A 19,080-nucleotide genomic window follows, 5' to 3' on the forward strand; every position below is an offset into this window, starting at 1 on the left:
GTGAGAATGTGAAAGGCTCCCTGTTCTCTATTCCTGTCTCTGTCTTCCTTCTTCTTGGTCTGAGTTTCTAATGTACTTCTCATGTGCTGTGTAGAGAAGCATCTTCAGAAAACTGATGGGCTGAAATTAGTGTAAGTCAGAAGCGTCGAAAAAGTGTGTTCTTATTAGCCTAATGGCAGCCATTAATGAAAAGGAAGTCCAAAATCAGAAAATGCAGACACCCAAATGGCAGGTAGTTAAAGGTGTCAAAGGTTAGGATGGGCTTCATATGTAAAACGGATTAAAATGTTGACTACATTTGTGTTTGTTCAATGAAGAACGGTGAATGCATTTTAGTTTTTCATTTTGCATCTTCACATTAACTGTATATACTGTTCTGTGTCGTTTGCTGATAATAAGAAATTGCCTCTTTCAAATTTCTATCCAGTCATGGATACTAATGATGACCCCGATGAAGACCATCTTACAAGTTATGATATTCAGCTCAGTATTCAAGAATCCATTGAAGCCAGCAAGTCTGTCTTTTCTTCTGAAAGGTAACATTCAAATTGACTATGCTCAACAAAATTTCTTTATGGCATTCATTTTGTTGTCAGATAAAATGACTCTTCCTGACTTCTCCTCTAGGGAAATGCTTACTCTTCTTCTCTGGTGGGGATTCCAATGGCTTTACAAGGGCCACTGTGCATAGGTTTTAGCAGTATGATCTTCCCCAAATCCCCACCTCCTGTGGAAGATGGAAATAACCTAAACGGAAAGTTCTTAATTGAATTTGGTTGTATAGGATTGCCTATTTTTTTAAATTAATATAGAATCAAAATATCAATAAGTAACTTGAACAAATTTGCAAGTACAGTTTAGACAACTAAATAGGTTTACAGAGATCTGTTCTGAATATTCCAGAGCCCACTCTGCTACTGACTCAGACAGCCTTCGTAAGTAATGTGTTTCATTTTTGGATCTTCAAAATATTAAAAATAATATGGATTAGGCCCTAAGTGTAATGAATGGGAAGAGTCGAGGGCTTTTAGTAAAAACAGCAATATGTAAACCATAGCCTATTTAATTATCTACTTTCCAAATGACAGAAGTTAACAAATTATATACAAAATTGATGTTTATGTTAGCAGGAAGGAGTTATAGAGTCTGAAACTGAAAAAGTAGATTTCTGTCTTGAACAACACACATTGCACTTCTGATGAAAATAAACTTTACATTTTTTTATAGTACTTAGAATCCTGTATTCTGAAATTTAGTAGTGCTTTCATTTTTTTTAATGTTTATTTATTTTTTGAGAGAGAAAGACACAGAGCACGAGCAGGGAAGGGGCAGAGACAGAGGGAGACACAGAATCCGAAGCAGGCTCCAGGCTCTGAGCTGTCAGCACAGAGCCCGACGTGGGGCTCGAACCCACGAACCATGAGATCATGACCTGAGCTGAAACTGGACGCTTAACCCACTGACACCCAGACACCCCTAGTAGTGCTTTTGAATAAATTCAGTTCTATAAAAGTATTGCTTATGAGCTTCTTAAAAATGGACATGGTACCTTTAAACTGGGTCTCTTTCATTTTTCCCTTATGCCCAACAGAATTCCCAAGAAGGCTTTAACAACTGTAAAATGCTAACAGATGTTTCTGCTTAAAAGAGTTGAATCAATTTGTTATGAAATACCTTGTTTCCTGAGAATAAACACACACACCAGAGAACTGCCGTGAGGGTTGGGCCAATGACTGGAATTTGTTCAGTAAAACGCTCAACCTCTTTTCACTTGTAGATCCATTGAATAAAGACTCTAACATGCAGTGTTGGATCATAAGCTCCCAATTTAGCAATTATTAATTAGCAATTATTAAGTTCAAAGCACCATTTACTGAGCATAGAATTTTTAAAGTTGGAAAAAGCCTTAGAGATCTTCCTATGTAATCCCATCATTTTAGAGATAAAGAAACCACTACGCAGAGACACTAAATCACAAAACCCGAAACTACCTCTCCTGACCCCGACTACAACTGTTTAATTCTTTATCATTGCTTAGAACTCATTACAGAGACAGTGTTATAATCTTGTATTTTGTCATCTGTACTAATGTGCCTAGGTCTGGTGTATCACAAATATACTGTTCCTGATTCCTGAGCATTTACGTTTTTAAAGGAGACAAACTTAAGTTAGCTGGTTATCTCAGTTGGTTAGAGCATGGTACTAATACAGTAGATAAAATCAGTTGCATGCATTTCCTGTAGATCTTGATAATTAAAATCATGTACAAAAACTCAATATAAGTTAAACGTTTGGGTTTTTTGAAGTACACCACTAGGATAAATATGGCTTATTTTTCTTTCTCTGGTAGGTTTGTACCACTGAGTGATCAAAACAGAAAACTTGTGGAAGCCATAAAACAAGGTAAAATGGGTGTATTGCCTAGAATGGGGCAGGTTGAAGAATTCACGTTGCCAAGACAGAGATTTGTTACCAGCCGGTATGTTTAATTTAGGTCACATTCTTGAGCTCCAGGAATATGTGAAGTATAAACATGCATTGGATGAAGCTGATGAAAAAGGATGGTTTCCATTGCATGAAGCTGTGGTTCAACCCATTCAACAAATACTTGAAGTTGTTCTGGATGGTAAGAGAACATAAAATCTCTTTGACCCAACAGAAGCAAAAGAAGTTATGAGTGATCCCATAACTTCCCATAACATAAAAAGCAAAAAGAAAGAGCAGAATAAAAGATAATTTCGTACATGGGAAAGAGAATACCCACGTTTTATACTCAGAATATAAGAATCAACACATTTTGTGAGCTTCAGTTTTCGCCCTTCGAATCCTTCTACAAATGTGATACAGTTGGCACAAAGATGTGGTTGTAACCTAAAAGTAATAAAAGCTTGTATATATCATGAATTAATTGATCTAAATATAAACCATTTTGCTTTTGGGAGTCAGTATTTAATTTTTCATCTTGAACTATGTCTTAACAGTTTTCAAAAGATCATTATCATGCACAAGTATATTTACAATATTTTGTACTTATATTGCATTAATTTTTTCATGGTGGAAACATGAATCAGTATCACAGTGAATCAACTTCATGGTTAAGTGAATTGACAGAGGGTTAAGTATTAATAATTTTGATGTTCTAACATAATATTTGTCACATCTAGGCAAATTTATTTTATTATTATTCTTTTAATGTTTATTTCTTTGAGAGAGAGAGAGAGAGAGAGAACACGAGCAGGGGAGGGGAAGAGAGAGAGTGAGACACAGAATCCAAAGCAGGCTCTAGGCTCTGAGCTGTCAGTACAGCAGGGCTCCAATTCACAAACTGCGAGATCATGACCTGAGCCAAAGTCAGGTGCTGAACCAACTGAGCCATCCAGGCACCCCTCAGCAACTTTTTAAATGTCTTGTAAGTGCCCTGTCTTTCAACCCTCAAGGGTGCTCCCTCGTTCTGTGCTCTAGGAGGCAATCCTTGCTGCTTGATAATTGACTATCCAGCCAGCCAGCCAGAAGAAAATAGCTAAACAGAGAGACAAATAGATGTAGAAGGTGATGATAAACATGGTATTTCTTTCCTAACATTTTCTGACAGTATTCAGATACATTCTCATTCTGACATTCACAGATTTTATTTGACAAAAATCAGTTTCAGGTGCAATTTAAATAATAATACAAAGGACCAGGGAGTTATTTTACAATTTATATTTTAAAAAAAGAATATGCAATCCACTAAAAAAATAAAAACAACTTTGGAACACAGATGTTGGTTTTCTAGCTGTAGAGTACATGCTCATCTATGTATACTCACCATCATTTGATAAACTTGAATCACATCTTTTAATCTTTCCTTGTCATCAGTTGACTTTGTCTAATCCAAAGTATGTAATGTTGAATTACTCTGATCTTTGTAATATCCTTTAAGATTTTTAACTTTATACAATACTTTCATATCTCAGCATCCTACCAGACACTCTGGGAGTTCAAGACCTCTGAAGGAGAAACACCCTTGACTTTGGCAGTCAAAGCTGGTCTGGTGGAAAATGTAAGAACTTTACTAGAAAAGGGAGTGTGGCCAAACACCAAAAACGACAAAGGAGAGACGCCACTTCTGATTGGTAAATGATCTTCTTTTCTAGAACTTTCATAGTTTGATGAATATTTAATAAGTATTTATTGGAAACCACTGTGTATTGAAGTTATGTGACCTCATCTCCTTCTCTTCCCTGAGCTCCTCCCCTAACACCCATCTCATCTGCCTTATGATTTTGTTTTTTTAATCCTACAAAGAGGTCCAATGTGAAAGATCCTTCAGCACCAACTAAGTGCTGGATCCAACCCTGGAGTTTTGTGAAGCCAGAAGTGCCAGTTCTTTTTTTTTTTTTTTTTTTTTTAATGTGTATTGATTTTTGAGAGAGACAGAACGTGAGCGGGAGAGGGGCAGAGAGGAAGACACAGAATCCGAAGCAGGCTACAGGCTCTGGGCTGTCAGCACAGAGCCCCAAAGGGGGCTCAAACTCAGGAACCATGAGATCATGACCTGAGCCAAAGTCGACACTCAACCAACTGAGCCACCCAGGTGCCCTGAGCAGTGCCAGTTCTAAAGGAATATTCTCTAGGTGGTGGTCAGTTGTAAGTAAGGTTGCATGTGCAGCAGATAGCAAGAAGAAAGAAGCAGAAAGAGGGTTGGAAAGAGAGATTGAAGGTCCACATCAGAACAATGAAGTGTCAGCAGATTCTGATCACATAGATGCAGCAGTGGGCACCTATGAAGGGTTCACAACTATGACACAAGGAATGATGGTAAACCTAAAGCTGTCATTTGTCAGTTTCTTCTCAGTCTGTGCATCCTGCTATTTCTGTTGACCAATAAAAATTGGCAAGTCTGTTTGTAAAAGTGAGATGAGGTTAACTACAAATGACCAGAGATAACATTTCCTGTCATGTAGAGTTCTGGAATTTGTTACAATAACTGATGCTTTTTAGAAGTAAACCAAAACTCTTATCCTGGGCAGGTTCTATACATATGAAATGGCATATTCACCTATGGTTACATCACCACTATTAATGTGATCTGTATTATTTTTAAAGGCACTTGCCATGGGGTATTTGCAATGACATCCATGAATGTGTTATTGTTGCTATAAATAATTCTATAAATATCTGTAGATCTTTAATTTCTGCAAAAAAAAAAAAAGCACACACCTTTCCAGAGTTTGTATACTACCTTATTTTGCAAATGTAGAATTATTCTCTACTTGCTATCCTTAATTCACTTATGTAAAGCACAACTAAGTCGTGATTATCCCTCATTTGATTTCTTTTTGCTTTTAATGCTTACAACAGAGCATTCAGTATTTATATATATTTCAAAGTTGCATGTGTCAGTTTCTCTACTCCAGAAATACCTGAAGTATGGGAAAGGAAGTTGATCATTATGTTATCAGAGTCAAAATAGAATTAACATTCAGAAATAATGTTAAAAGCTAAATGGTAAGGGGCGCCTGGGTGGCTCAGTCAGTTGAGCGTCCACCTTCAGCTCAGGTCATGATCTCATGGTTCATTGGTTTGAGCCCCACGCCGGCTCTGTGCTTATAGCTCAGAGCCTGGAGTTGGCTTCAGATACTGTGTCCCCCTCTCTCTCTGCCCCTCCCCCACTTGCACTCTGTCTCTCAAAAATGAATACACATTTAAAAAATTTTTTAAAAGCTAAATGGTAATTTCAAAGAGAAGACAAAAGTCTCAGGAAGGAACTTTTCTGAAGGTGTTCATTTATGTCCCCATCATCCACATACCTGGGGAAAATTTTTTTTCTTGGGTTACCTTCTCCCAGGACCTTCTTGGTGGAACCCATGTCAAGTATTTTTAGGTTCTATAGGAAAACGGATCATCTGTGGCACCTTCCTAGTTTTCTTTTTGACTCTGTAGGCTACTTTGAAATTTGCTACTCATAGTCCATTAACTTACAAAGGGAGAGATAAGAGAAAAATATGTTCTTTTTATTTTTATGTGTAATGTCATTTTTATTTTTCTTAGCCTGATGGCATTGTCTTTGTCTTTATTACAGAATATGCTTAGATGGCAAAAAAAAAAAAAAAAAATCACTTTAGGTCTCTCCAGGGCCCTTCTTTGCTATCAGCCATCGGGCCCTTACTTGTGGTACTTTGATGTCTTACAGTCCATCACATGGTTACTTGCTGAGGGTTAGATATCTAATTTGTGATCATCTGACACTTAATGAGGGTATTTTGTGCTACACTCATTCTTTTCCCACTCCTCTGAAGTTGGTGTCACCTTTCTCTAGTTGGATAGCCACGAGATTGTCCTGGCCAGCAGGGTCCAGGGGATAGAGGAAGCCCGGGGAACCATGGGGCACAACATCTCAGTTCTGCTGCCCTTCTTGTCCGACATCCTCATGTCATTTACAGCTCAGTTAATTTTATTTCAGACACTGTTTTTCTCACAAATCAATACGCATCCTCTTCACTCCATCTCCTCTTTCAGTCTGCCCATCCTTGTCAAGAAGCCTCAGAAAAATATCTCTTCTCTAATTTGTATGTCTTAGGAGTCACAAGATAAATCACTGCTGATAATAAAAAAAATTACATGAGCAAAACATGCATATCAAGAAAAAGAAAGAAAATGACAGAAATTTGGGCACCTGGGTGGCTCAGTTGGTTAATCATCTGACTCTTGGTTCCTGCTCAGGTCATGATCTCACAGTTTGTGAGTTCAAGCCCCGCGTCGGGCTCTGCACTGACAGCTGGGAGCCTACCTGGGATTCTCTCTCTCTCCCTCTCTCTCTCTGCCTCTCTCCATGCATGCACGCTCTCTCTCAAAATAAATAAATAAACATAAAAAAGAGAAAATTACAGAAATTTAAGGTTAAAAGGAATAGTGCCAGCAAACTATAAAGTGTTTAAATGTGCCTATAATCTATGCAAGTCTCTAATTCCCTAACTTTTCAACTGAAGTTTGTTTCTTTAAGCATTATTGTTGAAGATATATGTATATATGTATATTTTTTGCTATATAAGTTATCTTAAGCTTTATTTTACTTAGTTATGTTAGACAAATACTGTGCCTTATTAGTTTTCATTATTTCAGCCATTTATTGGTTAAGAATGTCTTCATGGGTTAGTTTGGGAGGTGTTCCCATGACTTCCATTATTATTCCTATTCAAAATAAAATAAATTATTAGTTCCAAAACAGTTAAACTGCAAGTAAAGTTTTATTTTTAAAATTATTTTAAGCTGAATATGGCCTGTCTATGATATTTTCATGAAAAAAGACTAATATCTATAATCAACATGTTTTCTGGGTCAGACAAAAGGAAAACAGATCGCAATGGAAGAGATTCATTATTTGAATTCATTTTTTTTCTAGAAAAAATGTAATAGGAGCAAGAAGATAAATGAGGACACATACCTCTTAGTTCATTTAACTTATTGATGTTTTCTCTGCAATGACACCAGCTAGGATGAGGTAATTCACTATAATTAGAGCTGCCAGCGGCAGGTGGGTGATTCAGAGAAAGGCATTTGTCAACAGACTCTAGTGAGCAGGAGAAAAACTGAAATCTCACCACAGTGATGGCTTGCCTGCCTCCAAATTAAGTCTTCATCCTCTTGTCATGCCTTTGAGGGCCCTTTCCCTTGCTTTGGCCTGACATGCTTTCTGTATTCTGCCCCCTTGCTCCCCAAGATGTTCTATGTGCCCCCCCCATCTCGTCCTGTATTTCCCAGCAAAGACCTGGACTTTGAGTCTCTCTTCAAATGGAAGACAATATAGGCTTCTTCCCTAAATTGTCAATTACATGAGTGAGAACCAAGTCCATCTTTTCCCCGTTGTCCACAGGATCCGGCACAGTGCCTCTCATATAGCCAGAGCATATCAACTGAATGAATGAATGAATGAACAAATGAGTGAGTGAATGTAATTGTATTTACCTCCATTTGCAGGGAGTAGCACTCGTCCTTCTCTGTTTCTTACTAAGATTTGACTTACTGATAAGAGACATTACGTCTTCCAGAATTATTTATACCTAAATTGGGACAATCTCTTAAATAATCCAAAGCCTAGTTGGGGGAAATTTTACCTGTAATTTCATCTATTAGAAACAAGCAGAGGGGGAGAGCGGCATACAGTCTAGTGAATCCCCTACACTGCAGTACATTAGCTATCATAGACTTCACCTATTTAGAACATTGGACCTACCTGGATTCTAGACCTTCTCGTTGCTAACCTCCCATTAAGACCACAGGAAAGAGAAGTTCATTTAATATGTGCTGCTATCTTTGGTGGAGGAAAAAAAATGTTTCTGGGGGGTGATGAGGGGACTTGATAAACATTATTCACACATGTGGCTCCAGGATCCTAGAAGTGATGAAATTATATTAATAATAATAGTTATAATTTATTGAGCTCCTAGTATATACTAAGCATTTGCATACATTATTTAATTTATACAACCCAACAGAGGATGTTATTTTCATTTCACTTATTTTCATTTTCTAAAGTTTAGAAAGAGTATACATAACATCCTATTTTAGAGATGTGCATGATTTCCATGAAAGTCTTATCCTCCTCAGACCAGGGTCTTGAAAAGACATCATCTTGGGTGTGAAAAATAGAAGGAGTATGAAAACTACAATATTTTCTTATAGAAGAAGAAGGAATAGGTAATATCTATTTTGGCATTAAATTTAGTAGTTAGGGGCACTTGGGTGGCTCACTCAGTTAAGCATCCGACTTTGGCTCAGGTTATGATCTCATGGTTGGGGAGTTCGAGCCCAGCATCGTGCTGTTTGCTGTCAGCACAGAGCCCTTTTTGGATCGTCTTTCTCCCTCTCTCTCTGCCCCTCCCCTGCTTGTTCTCTCTCTCTCTCAAAAATAAATAAACATTTTTAAAAATTAAAAAATAAATTTAATAACGTTTCATACCATCTAAATTATCCATGCCAATATGCCTACTGTTGATGTTCTTTTTGAAATCATCCTCCAGCTGTAAAAAAGGGCTCCTACGACATGGTGTTCACTCTGCTTAAACACAATGCCAGCCTTGACCAGCCCTGCATCAAGCGATGGTCAGCAATGCATGAAGCGGCCAAACAAGGCCGCAAAGATATCATAGCGCTGCTACTAAACCACGGAGGCAATGTCCACTTGAGAGACGGATTTGGAGTCACGCCGTTAGGTGTTGCTGCTGAGTATGGTCACTGCGATGTGTTGGAACACCTAATCCACAGAGGTATCTGAAAAGGAATTGCACATTCTTGCTGTTTCTCCTGTCCCTCAATTTCCTTTTCTCCATTCCTCATTGCCTCTCCTTTCTCTCCTGAATGTAACTGGGCCTCAGGCTTTTGTACCCAGCTCCTCAAGAAACCTCTTGAAAGTCCCCTCTTCCACAACTTAATTACACCCTATACATCATGACCTACGAATCCGCCTACCCTTACTAAAACTTCTGGTCCTCAGTTTCCTCCTTTATAAATAAAGACTAGGGCCATATGCTCCCCCAAGGATCCTCTATGGAGAAAAAACTAACATTTTTGAGCCCCTCTCCCAACAACACAACCTCATTTAATTATCGTATGAACCCTATGAAATAAGTGATATTTTACAGAGGAGGAGACAGATATTCGTAGAAGTAAGTAGCTTGCCCCAGACTCTCTCAGTCTACAGCGGAGCCAGAATTCAAACACTTCTTTCTCCCACATCATGACTCCTAGTCCTAATGTCACTTCGGACTCCTAGTCCGAATGTTATGCGGTTTGTGTTCTTTGATAATATTTTGTCTCATTTCCCTTCTGAGCTCCTTAAGGTATTCTTATTTTTTCATTTTGGATTTTCTGCTGGGTCACACACAGCACATAGAGGGCAGTTGTCAAAATGGAATAGATTGGGGGCGCCTGGGTGGCGCAGTCGGTTAAGCGTCCGACTTCAGCCAGGTCACGATCTCGCGGTCCGGGAGTTCGAGCCCCGCGTCAGGCTCTGGGCTGATGGCTCAGAGCCTGGAGCCTGTTTCTGATTCTGTGTCTCCCTCTCTCTCTGCCCCTCCCCCGTTCATGCTCTGTCTCTCTCTGTCCCAAAAATAAATAAACGTTGAAAAAAAAATTTAAAAAATGGAATATATTGTTAACATTGCCTTTAAATTTGAGAGGCTAACTACTCCTTTTCTTGGGAGCATTTGTCTACCTTGTAAATTGACTTCTTGATTTCTCATGCAAAGATTTTCTAATAAAATGAAACACACATGCATAATTGTTCATTGAAAATACTGAGAACACAGCTGTTCTTAATCTTATACTTTTAATTTTAAGTCCTAGCCAGAAAGGAAAACAGCAGGTTATTATTAAGGCGACTGTCATGACAATTTCAAGATAACTCCAGTTATCATTCTGCCATATGTTTTATATTGCCAGGTGGTGATGTGTTTGCTTTGGCGGATGATGGGGCGTCAGTATTGTTTGAGGCAGCAGGAGGAGGCAATCCTGACTGCATTTCCCTCCTGCTGGAATATGGAGGAAGTGGAAATGTACCCAACAGAGCAGGGCATCTTCCAATACACCGAGCTGCCTATGAGGGACATTATCTGTGAGTAATAAATCATAAGAAGATCATTTTAAGTTGAAATATACAAAATTGTATGTACAGTAGAATCTCAAGTCTTATCTATTTAATACCTCCCAAAATCTGAAAAGAAAAAGACACACTGTTCACAAGTTTTGGGTACATAAATATTTGTTTGATTTTTCCCTTTCGTTTTATATTCTGGTACTTTTCTAGAATTTCCACATTCAACTTATACCACTTTTATAATCAAAAATTTTTCTTTTAGAAGGAAGTAAGTTATAACTGAGAATTCTGCACAAACCATTTAAATATGCCTTTCTGTTTTGTTTTGGTTTTCAATGTGTTTAACAAAAAGCTACATGGTTTCTAAAACTTTTGCCTTTGACAAAGGACTTTGTGACAATGCCACCAGTATTACTCTAATTTTTATTAATACCTACAGGTATTATGATATAATGTCAAATTTATCCTTGAATAGAGAAGTTTCACCATAAGTTCAGATTTCTTTATTCTTGGGGTGGGGGGAAGGTCGGATAGATTTTTAAATCACAAAATGTGCCACAATCAACACACCAATAGAAATCTACAATCACTATATTAAACCACCCACCATAAGAGGATGGCTTTAGGAAATTAAATATATTTTATAAGTTCAAAAACTTTGAAATCATTAGGCTTTAGCGCATTCAGTGGCCACATTGGCTAAGTGGCCAATGACACATAATTGACGCTAAGTGACATGTTGTTAAAGTTACCTGGATTTACTCCCAGTGTTCATAAATTCACACATGGTAGCTCTGAATTAGGCACAAGGGATCAAGTTATCCTTGCTGTGGCTCTCATGTGTGTCTAGTTGTTCAGGCAAGTGTGAAATTCACAACCGTTTATCACAGGTTCTTAGAAACCTAAGCTGTGGCGAGTTATCCCCATTGGACTGATAAAGGGTGATGGACTAATAAGGACTCTTTTTTTGTGGCTATTAATTCAATTGCAAGCTATATGGAGGGAGGCAGGATGTGCGTGGCCACTACTGAAGCATAGACTGCTCAGGAAGCAGTGAGAGAAGTAACAAATGAGAATTCAAAAGGCCTGGACTCTAGTCCTTGCTCCACATCCAGCTGTGTGACCTTGGACAAGTCATTTCACCTCTCCAGACTTCCTGTTGCTCTTCTGTTAAATGAGGGGTTGGACTAAGCAATGTTCAAGGTCACGTCCTATGAGTCCATAATTCTCATGGTCAAGATTATGAAGCGTTCTTCTATGGGGTCAGATGAGCTAACCTTTTATATTTTTTTCATTAAATAGCTTTGGTTGTTTATAAATATTATGTTGTTCCAAAGAGAATTGGAAGACGGAGAGGGTTCCTAAGGAACCACAATTCTAGGACCAAACATAGGACATTGAGCATGTTGCCCAGGAATATTTAGAATGGGAAACTAAAAACAAAACTGAATTACACTAAACTAAGCAGTAAGCCAGTGGGCAAAGGTTAAATGTTAAATGTTTTGTATGAGGTTATCTGGAGAAAGTAAAAGAAGTTAAACAGGCTGCATTCACTTGTCTAGTGAGGAATCTGGTTTATTGAAATTCTTCGTTTTCTTCATGCCATGTGGATATTTGACTTTTTTTTTTAGTGCGCTGAAGTATCTTATCCCAATAACATCCAAAAATGCAATCCAGAAAAGTGGGCTAACACCAATTCACTCAGCAGCAGATGGACAAAATGTACAGTGCCTAGAGCTGCTTATTGAAAATGGCTTTGATGTCAATACCCTGCTTGCTGACCACATTTCCGAGAGCTATGATGATGAGCGGAAGACTGCGCTCTATTTTGCCGTTTCTAACAATGATATCCAGTGCACAGAAGTCCTTCTGGCTGCAGGTGCAGACCCAAACCTAGATCCCCTCAACTGTCTACTCGTGGCAGTGAGGGCCAATAACCATGAAATTGTCCGGCTGCTTCTCTCCCACGGAGCTAACGTCAATTGTTATTTTATGCGTGTGAATGACACACGTTTCCCCAGTGCCATTCAATATGCCCTAAATGACGAGGTAATGCTGAGGCTGTTGCTGAATAATGGCTATCAAGTGGAGATGTGCTTTGACTGCATGCATGGGAACATCTTTGGAAATTCATTTGTGTGGTCAGAGATAGAAGAAGAGGTACTACCGGGGTGGACATCTTGTGTAATAAAAGATAACCCGGTGAGTTACATCCTTTTCTTCTTCCTACTGGGTCATCATCCTAACTTTTGCTCACTTAGGGATATCACAAGAAAAGAAAAATCCACTCTTGTATTTTTCTTATTCTTGAATTTTTTTTGGCAATAATATGGGGAGATAAGCATAAAACTAGTCAAAAAAGATTAATTATTTTTCTTGAATTGGAAACTGAATGTAGAAGAAAATGAAAATGTATGCAATTAATAATTTATGTGTATGTGGTGGAATATGGGAGATGGAAACATGGAGAGAAGAATCATGGAAAGCAACCTGATTCTTCCATGCTCTTGACTGCAATCACATCAAAGTCATGCACATAGCTTCAGGGCTCATAGTTTCCTAGGTGCAAGTAAACAATTTCTTTTCCTTTTTTGTTCATTACAAGGAGGGTACTTGTATTTTCCATAAGAAGACAATAGTAATTTTTCATAGCAAAATTGAGTGCTTATGTATATAGTATATTAAATGTACTACTAAATTAAATTTTATCAATTCTCTCAGTTCTGTGAGTTTATTACAGTTCCTTGGATGAAACACTTGGTAGGCAGCGTTATTCGTGTATTAATTGATTACATGGATTATATCCCTCTGTGTGCTAAACTGAAGTCTGCACTACAAGTACAGAGAGAATGGCCAGAAATCCGTCAAATACTAGGTAAAAAAAAAAAAAAAAGTTTTGCCTATAATTTTTTTTATGAAGAATGTATACAGGGGAAGTTTCTTAATGTCATATTTGATACTTTTTCTGTGCTACTTTGTTTTCAGAATTATCCAGGTGTTTAAAAATCATCCTTAATACTTCCTCTGATAAGGATGCTAAGTATTGGCTTTTCCTAACAGTTTCCAAATCTTTAATTGTATAATGAGTAATACTATAACTATATTAACATTTGACAAACATATTAAAAAAAAACTTCTATAAGACTATAAGATACATAGACTCATCTCCATGTGGGCAGGCATCTGTTTTGTTTGTTTTTGTATTCTCAAGACTTAGCATGATACCTAGTGAGTAGTAAATAATAAATACCAAGTAAATGGATGAATGGAATGACTTAGAGTTAGCCTTTTTGATATGCTCTCTCTCAGGTCTTTATTGACAAATTCCTATCAAAAGTTTGCCTTATAGGCTGGCTATTTTGTATTCTCTAGGTTAAAGTTTAGTTTATAATAAAAGTGAGTCATATTATAAATATGAACTAAGACTAAGGGCAAATACAAAACAGTTTGGACCGTATAAATTCTTTTTTCTTTTTTACATGCTAAGTAATTCTGAAGCTCACTAATGTTTGGAAACCAATATTTTATTTTTATTTTATTTTATTTTATTTTATTTTATTTTATTTTATTTTATTTATTTTATAAGGTCTATGGCCCTACATGGGGCTTGAACTCATGATCCCAAGATCAAGAGTTACATGCCCCACCAACTGAGCCAGCCAGGCCCCCCTGGACCCTATAAATTCTTGAAACTGACCTATTAAGTCTCCCTTTCTGAACCACAGCCCACATTGGGAATAAAATCAAAATCAAGCAGGACAGAGCCATGAGAAACTCCAGACAAAAGGAGGGGCAGCAAACAGAACCAAGAAACCTCAGGAGCAAGCCACTATTTTAGATCATTGCAAGAAGACAACAGAATAGGGAGTTCTGTAAAGTCAGAAGAGCTACCTTAGACCAAGCATCCTTCTAAAACTTCAGGAAAACTAATGTCACGTCAAAATGAGCAACAGAAAATTATCACAGTCAAGTTTCATATAAATTTATTATAAGAAAAAATAGGAAGAGGAACAGAATAATATCCTCACAGACAAGAAAGCACACTAGAAAAGCACACCCTCAGGACAGATGAAAACTAAAAACATAATTTCAAAATGGGCTAAACAGTGTAAGGAAAATGATATAAGACACAAAAGAACCACACAAGTTCTGAGTTACAAAACTTCAGAAATGAGATAACAACTAAGGAAGGAACTTGACATAAAAAGAAAAAAATAATTTCTTTTTTTAAAAAATTAATTTCAAATATAAGGCTGAACCAGTATGAAGTCAAGAACTAATAAGGCAATAGATAATACCTTCAGAGAAACAGAAGTTGGAACAGAAGAAAAACTTTTAAATAAAATAGAAATAAAGGAATAAACCAAAGCATTTGAAATGCAGCGACAGATATTAAAGACAGGCAATAAAGAGTAAAGAAAGGAATAATAGGGTTCCTTGAAAAGGAAAACCAACAAATCTCCTGTTTGAGGGAACAGAACAAATACAAAAACCTATATTACAAAAAAAAAAAAATCTGTGATGAAAAGACAAAACAACAAATTACTATATTCTTTGGTCATGTAGGCAAAAACAATGGACTTACGGGGGAAAAATCATATTCTGTCAGGTAATATTGTTCCTCTGATCGCCTTCTGAAGAATCCACTAAGAAACGAGCTTCAGACAAACCAAAATGAGAAGAGGTAATGACATAAGGACTAGTACTGAGCATTAGACAGAATACCAAGACTAACTGCTATTTAAAAGAGAGAAGATACAATATGTAGGGTTGCATGGCCAGATAATGTGGGTATGACACAACTATTTTAAAACAGAGAGAGCAGGGGTGCCTGGATGGCACAGTCAGTTGAGTGTCCGACTTCGGCTCAGGTTATGATTTCATGGTTCATGAGTTCAAGCCTCGCGTTGGGCTCTGTGCTGACATCTCAGAGCCTGGAGCCTGCTTTGGATTCTTTGCCTCCCACTCCCTCTGCCCCTCACCCACTCACACTCTGTCTCTGTCTCTGTCTCTCTCTCAAAAATAAATAAACATTAGAAATAAATAAAATGGAGAGAGCACACACAAAAACATTTTTTTAAGGTTTTATTTTTAAGTAATCTCTACACCCTATGTGAGGCTTGAACTAACCCCGAGACAAGGAGTTACATACTCCACTGACCAGGCCAGCCAGGCGCCCCCACACAAAAACATTCTTTAAAGATATCAAATTATATGATGGTGGCATAATAACAGAACTAATGTTATTTGAGAATGAGAGATGCATTTAGTAAGTGAATGATTGTGGGATATTCTAACTCTATTATTCTTTGTATCATTGAGAACCAGTTTATCTGTGTGGAAGGAAGGAAATACAGATGTAATATGTTAAAAAAAAAACAAACATCTTTTAGCTTGACCTTGAATTGGAAGAATCAATATGAACTCAAGCTATTTTACCTGGGGTGTGTGTGTGTGTGTGTGTGTGTGTGTGTGTGTGTGTCTACAAAAAAAGGCTTAGAAATAAAGACAGACTGAGTAGCAATGGACATCCCCAGTACCCAGACTGTGGTCTTGAAATATCATTTCCTAGAAAAAGAAATGGATGATTTCAGGTCTCAGGAAGCAGTGTGCAAGACAAGCCTGGAATATGTGTCATTCCACATTGCAAACAAGCCCACAAAGCCTACAAGAGCATGCCAAAAGAATTCAGGAGCCAACTTGAAGAGGCTCCTACTGGCCAAAGATGGGACAATTAAGCTTCCAAAGGGTAATTATATCAATAAGTTGAAATCAATTAAATATGCTTAAGTATGATATTTTAAAAATTGATCAACTTCAGATGATAAGAAAATCAATTCATTATCTTGAAAGCTTATAAAGGAAAAGATCTAAGCATTTATTCTGTCTTACCTATGTGATTTGTGTCACTGGTAACCAAAAAGTAGAGGAGAAAAAGCGTCTCTTTATACAAGTATTCCAAATAATAAATGAAAAAGAAATGATAAAACTAGATGTCACCATTTTGCAACCCCCAGTCAGCTAATGGATGTGGTCACTGAGCATCAGCTGTCCCTATTATCTCATTATGTGGCCCTTGATGAAAGAACACAACACCAGCTATAGTTTTTCCCAAGAGATCAAACCTGAGTCTGCTCAAGTCTCTGCATCCAGCTATCAATTTGCCAGAACCAGAAATGGAGGTGAAGCACGGAGCTGCACCATGAAAATGCAATCAGCAGAATTTAGGCTGTGGGAAACTGCTGCGCTTTTTGGTTCTTAAAAGATTAATTGAAGGGAAGAGAAGGGGATGGAAAGAAGAGGATGGATTAAAAGAGATTTAAAGGTCATATCAAATTTTTAAAAAATATTGCCAATACAATAGCACAGGGATGGCACACTTCGATGATGAAGCTCTAAAGGAAGTGATTATGGGGGCACCTGGCTGGCTCAGTCGGTGGAGTGTGCGACTCTTGATCTCGGGGTTGTAAGTTCGAGCCCCATGTTGGGTGCAGAGGTTACTTTAAAAAATAAATAAAAAATAAAGGAAGTGATTACCACAAAAGTCAGAATAGTGGTAACTTATAGGGGAGGAATGAATGAAGATTGCAATGGGTTATGGAGGAAATTATGGGGCAGCTGGGGAAATTCTATTCACGACCTGGGGGGTGATTAAACATATTCATCTCATAATCACTGATAATGACTCATAAAGCTATACATGTGTGTAGTTACTTATATTTTATTTTTACAATAAAGAGGTTAAAACATTTTGGAGACTGTAAGGAAAAAAAAACCCCAAAGTCTTAAATACCTTAATTACCCAAGGTTAAAGACCTGGAAAACAAAGCAAAGATTTGAACCCTTGTCTGTCTTCCCTCAAACCAGTCTCTCCAACACTGCTGTGTTTCCTGTCATAGGCAGAACAGAGTTCGCTTCTAACTGCTAATTAATTGTCCATGTGTTTTTATTACAAAAGAATAACAATTCTGCTGACTTTAGAAAGGAAATCTAAGGAGGAAGAAGACCAAGGTGGTGTTTTGTTGTTTCAGTCATATATTAACGTAGCTGGAGTGGAAGTCAGTTGAATGCTGTGAGCGTGGTTAACCACTGGATGTCAGGATTCCTCCAGACATACGTGAGGCAGTGTCTTTGTTAAAGAAGAAAATAAAATGCAATTTATTTTTTTTTAATGGACTTATTTTGCCTATTTGGGTAATAATAATTATGACTTCATAGTTTTTGAAAAACACTGTTTTAATTTTTTGAGAAGATAATCACAAAGGTAATAGAAATATGATGTCTTTTATTCCTGAACTGAGTGATAGTTCACATTATGAATGGTTACAAAGTACCAAGCAGTTTTCTAATACTCTACATAAATTAATTTGATCTTCAAACAACACTATGAGGTAGGTCCCATTGTTATCCACATTTCACAGGTGAGAATACTGAGATCACAGAGGTCAAGTTCAAAGTCACACAGATACCAAGTGGCAGAGCCAGGATTTAAATCTATGTCAACCGTCCAAAGCCCACAACTAAAACCATGTACTCCACTGCCCTTTCATTAGCTCATACTGCTGGGATAATGTATCAGTGTTGTAATATAGATAAAGAGTTGAAAATAAAGACTAATATCAGATATTTAAGTGATGTTAGATTTAAAAAAAAAAACCACAAAGTGTTTAAGTATCAGAAACTGAAACAAACCTGAGATTGAATTATATATACATGGAATCATTTCATCATGAGCTCGATCTCACGACAGTGAGGTCATGACCTGAGCCGAAATCAAGAGTTGTACGCTTACCCGACTGAACCACTCAGGTGCAGCATTTTCTTTCTGAAGCCAATTCCATTCATTCATTTAACATGTCCTGGCTCAACATCCACTATGAGCCAGACTGTCTTCCTGACACTGAAACAAGCTAACTGTCTTCATGGAGACTGTATTCTGGAGCAGTGGTCTGGGATGCTTAATTACACTTTGAATTTCTTTTAAAATCGCCAGCTGCTAAATGTATACATATCTGACTTTTAGAATGACACTATTAATGTTATTCTAAACCAGAATGTAACTTACAAGTCAATCCACAATACTGTTTTTATTTTTTGCTTGTTTTTTCCCCATCATTTTAGAGAATCCTTGCTCGTTAAAGCATTTGTGTCGGTTAAAAATTCGAAGACTTATGGGTCTCCAACGACTCTGCCAGCCAGCCTCAATGGAGAAGCTCCCTCTACCACCAACCATTCGAAGATATATATTATTTAAAGAGTATGATCTCTATGGACAAGAGCTAAAATTGCCATAATTTAAAAAATAATATTTTCAAATGTGATTTTAAAAGTATTTTAAAATGGGAGTCCTTCAGAATTTCTTGGAATCATTTTATATTCTTAAATGTATTTAAATCCATTAACAATTTTATAATGATCATGTGCTCTTATGGGGACACGGTATTTTACATCTTTAGAAACCTTTACATTGTGATTTTTTTAAGCTGGTCAGTATTTTGTATGTG

General features: G+C 37.3%; 1 protein-coding gene across 1 annotated transcript; it reads left to right on the top strand.

Moving 5' to 3' along the window:
• Positions 1–429: 429 nt before the first annotated feature.
• ASB15 (ankyrin repeat and SOCS box containing 15) lies at positions 430–18,870 on the top strand. The gene is made up of 9 exons (XM_047094549.1): positions 430–536; positions 2,351–2,403; positions 2,495–2,626; positions 3,957–4,115; positions 9,003–9,248; positions 10,423–10,594; positions 12,208–12,778; positions 13,298–13,451; positions 18,698–18,870. The coding sequence occupies exons 1-9, from the start codon at positions 430–432 to the stop codon at positions 18,868–18,870; spliced, it is 1,767 nt and encodes a 588-aa protein (XP_046950505.1).
• The last annotated feature ends 210 nt before the right edge of the window (positions 18,871–19,080 follow it).

Source organism: Lynx rufus, unplaced genomic scaffold, assembly GCF_022079265.1.
Source record: "Lynx rufus isolate CCGP_SWC_20201006 ecotype Redwood Valley unplaced genomic scaffold, mLynRuf1.p SCAF_4, whole genome shotgun sequence".
Lineage (NCBI taxonomy): Eukaryota > Metazoa > Chordata > Mammalia > Carnivora > Felidae > Lynx > Lynx rufus.

Excerpts from the sequence above, each read along its gene's own strand:
- ASB15 (XM_047094549.1), top strand. The coding sequence starts at position 430 with ATGGATACTAATGATGACCCCGATGAAGACCATCTTACAAGTTATGAT. Across the intron at positions 537-2,350 it reads TCTGTCTTTTCTTCTGAAAG|GTTTGTACCACTGAGTGATC; the intron begins GTAACATTCAAA and ends TTTCTCTGGTAG. Across the intron at positions 2,627-3,956 it reads ACTTGAAGTTGTTCTGGATG|CATCCTACCAGACACTCTGG; the intron begins GTAAGAGAACAT and ends TTCATATCTCAG.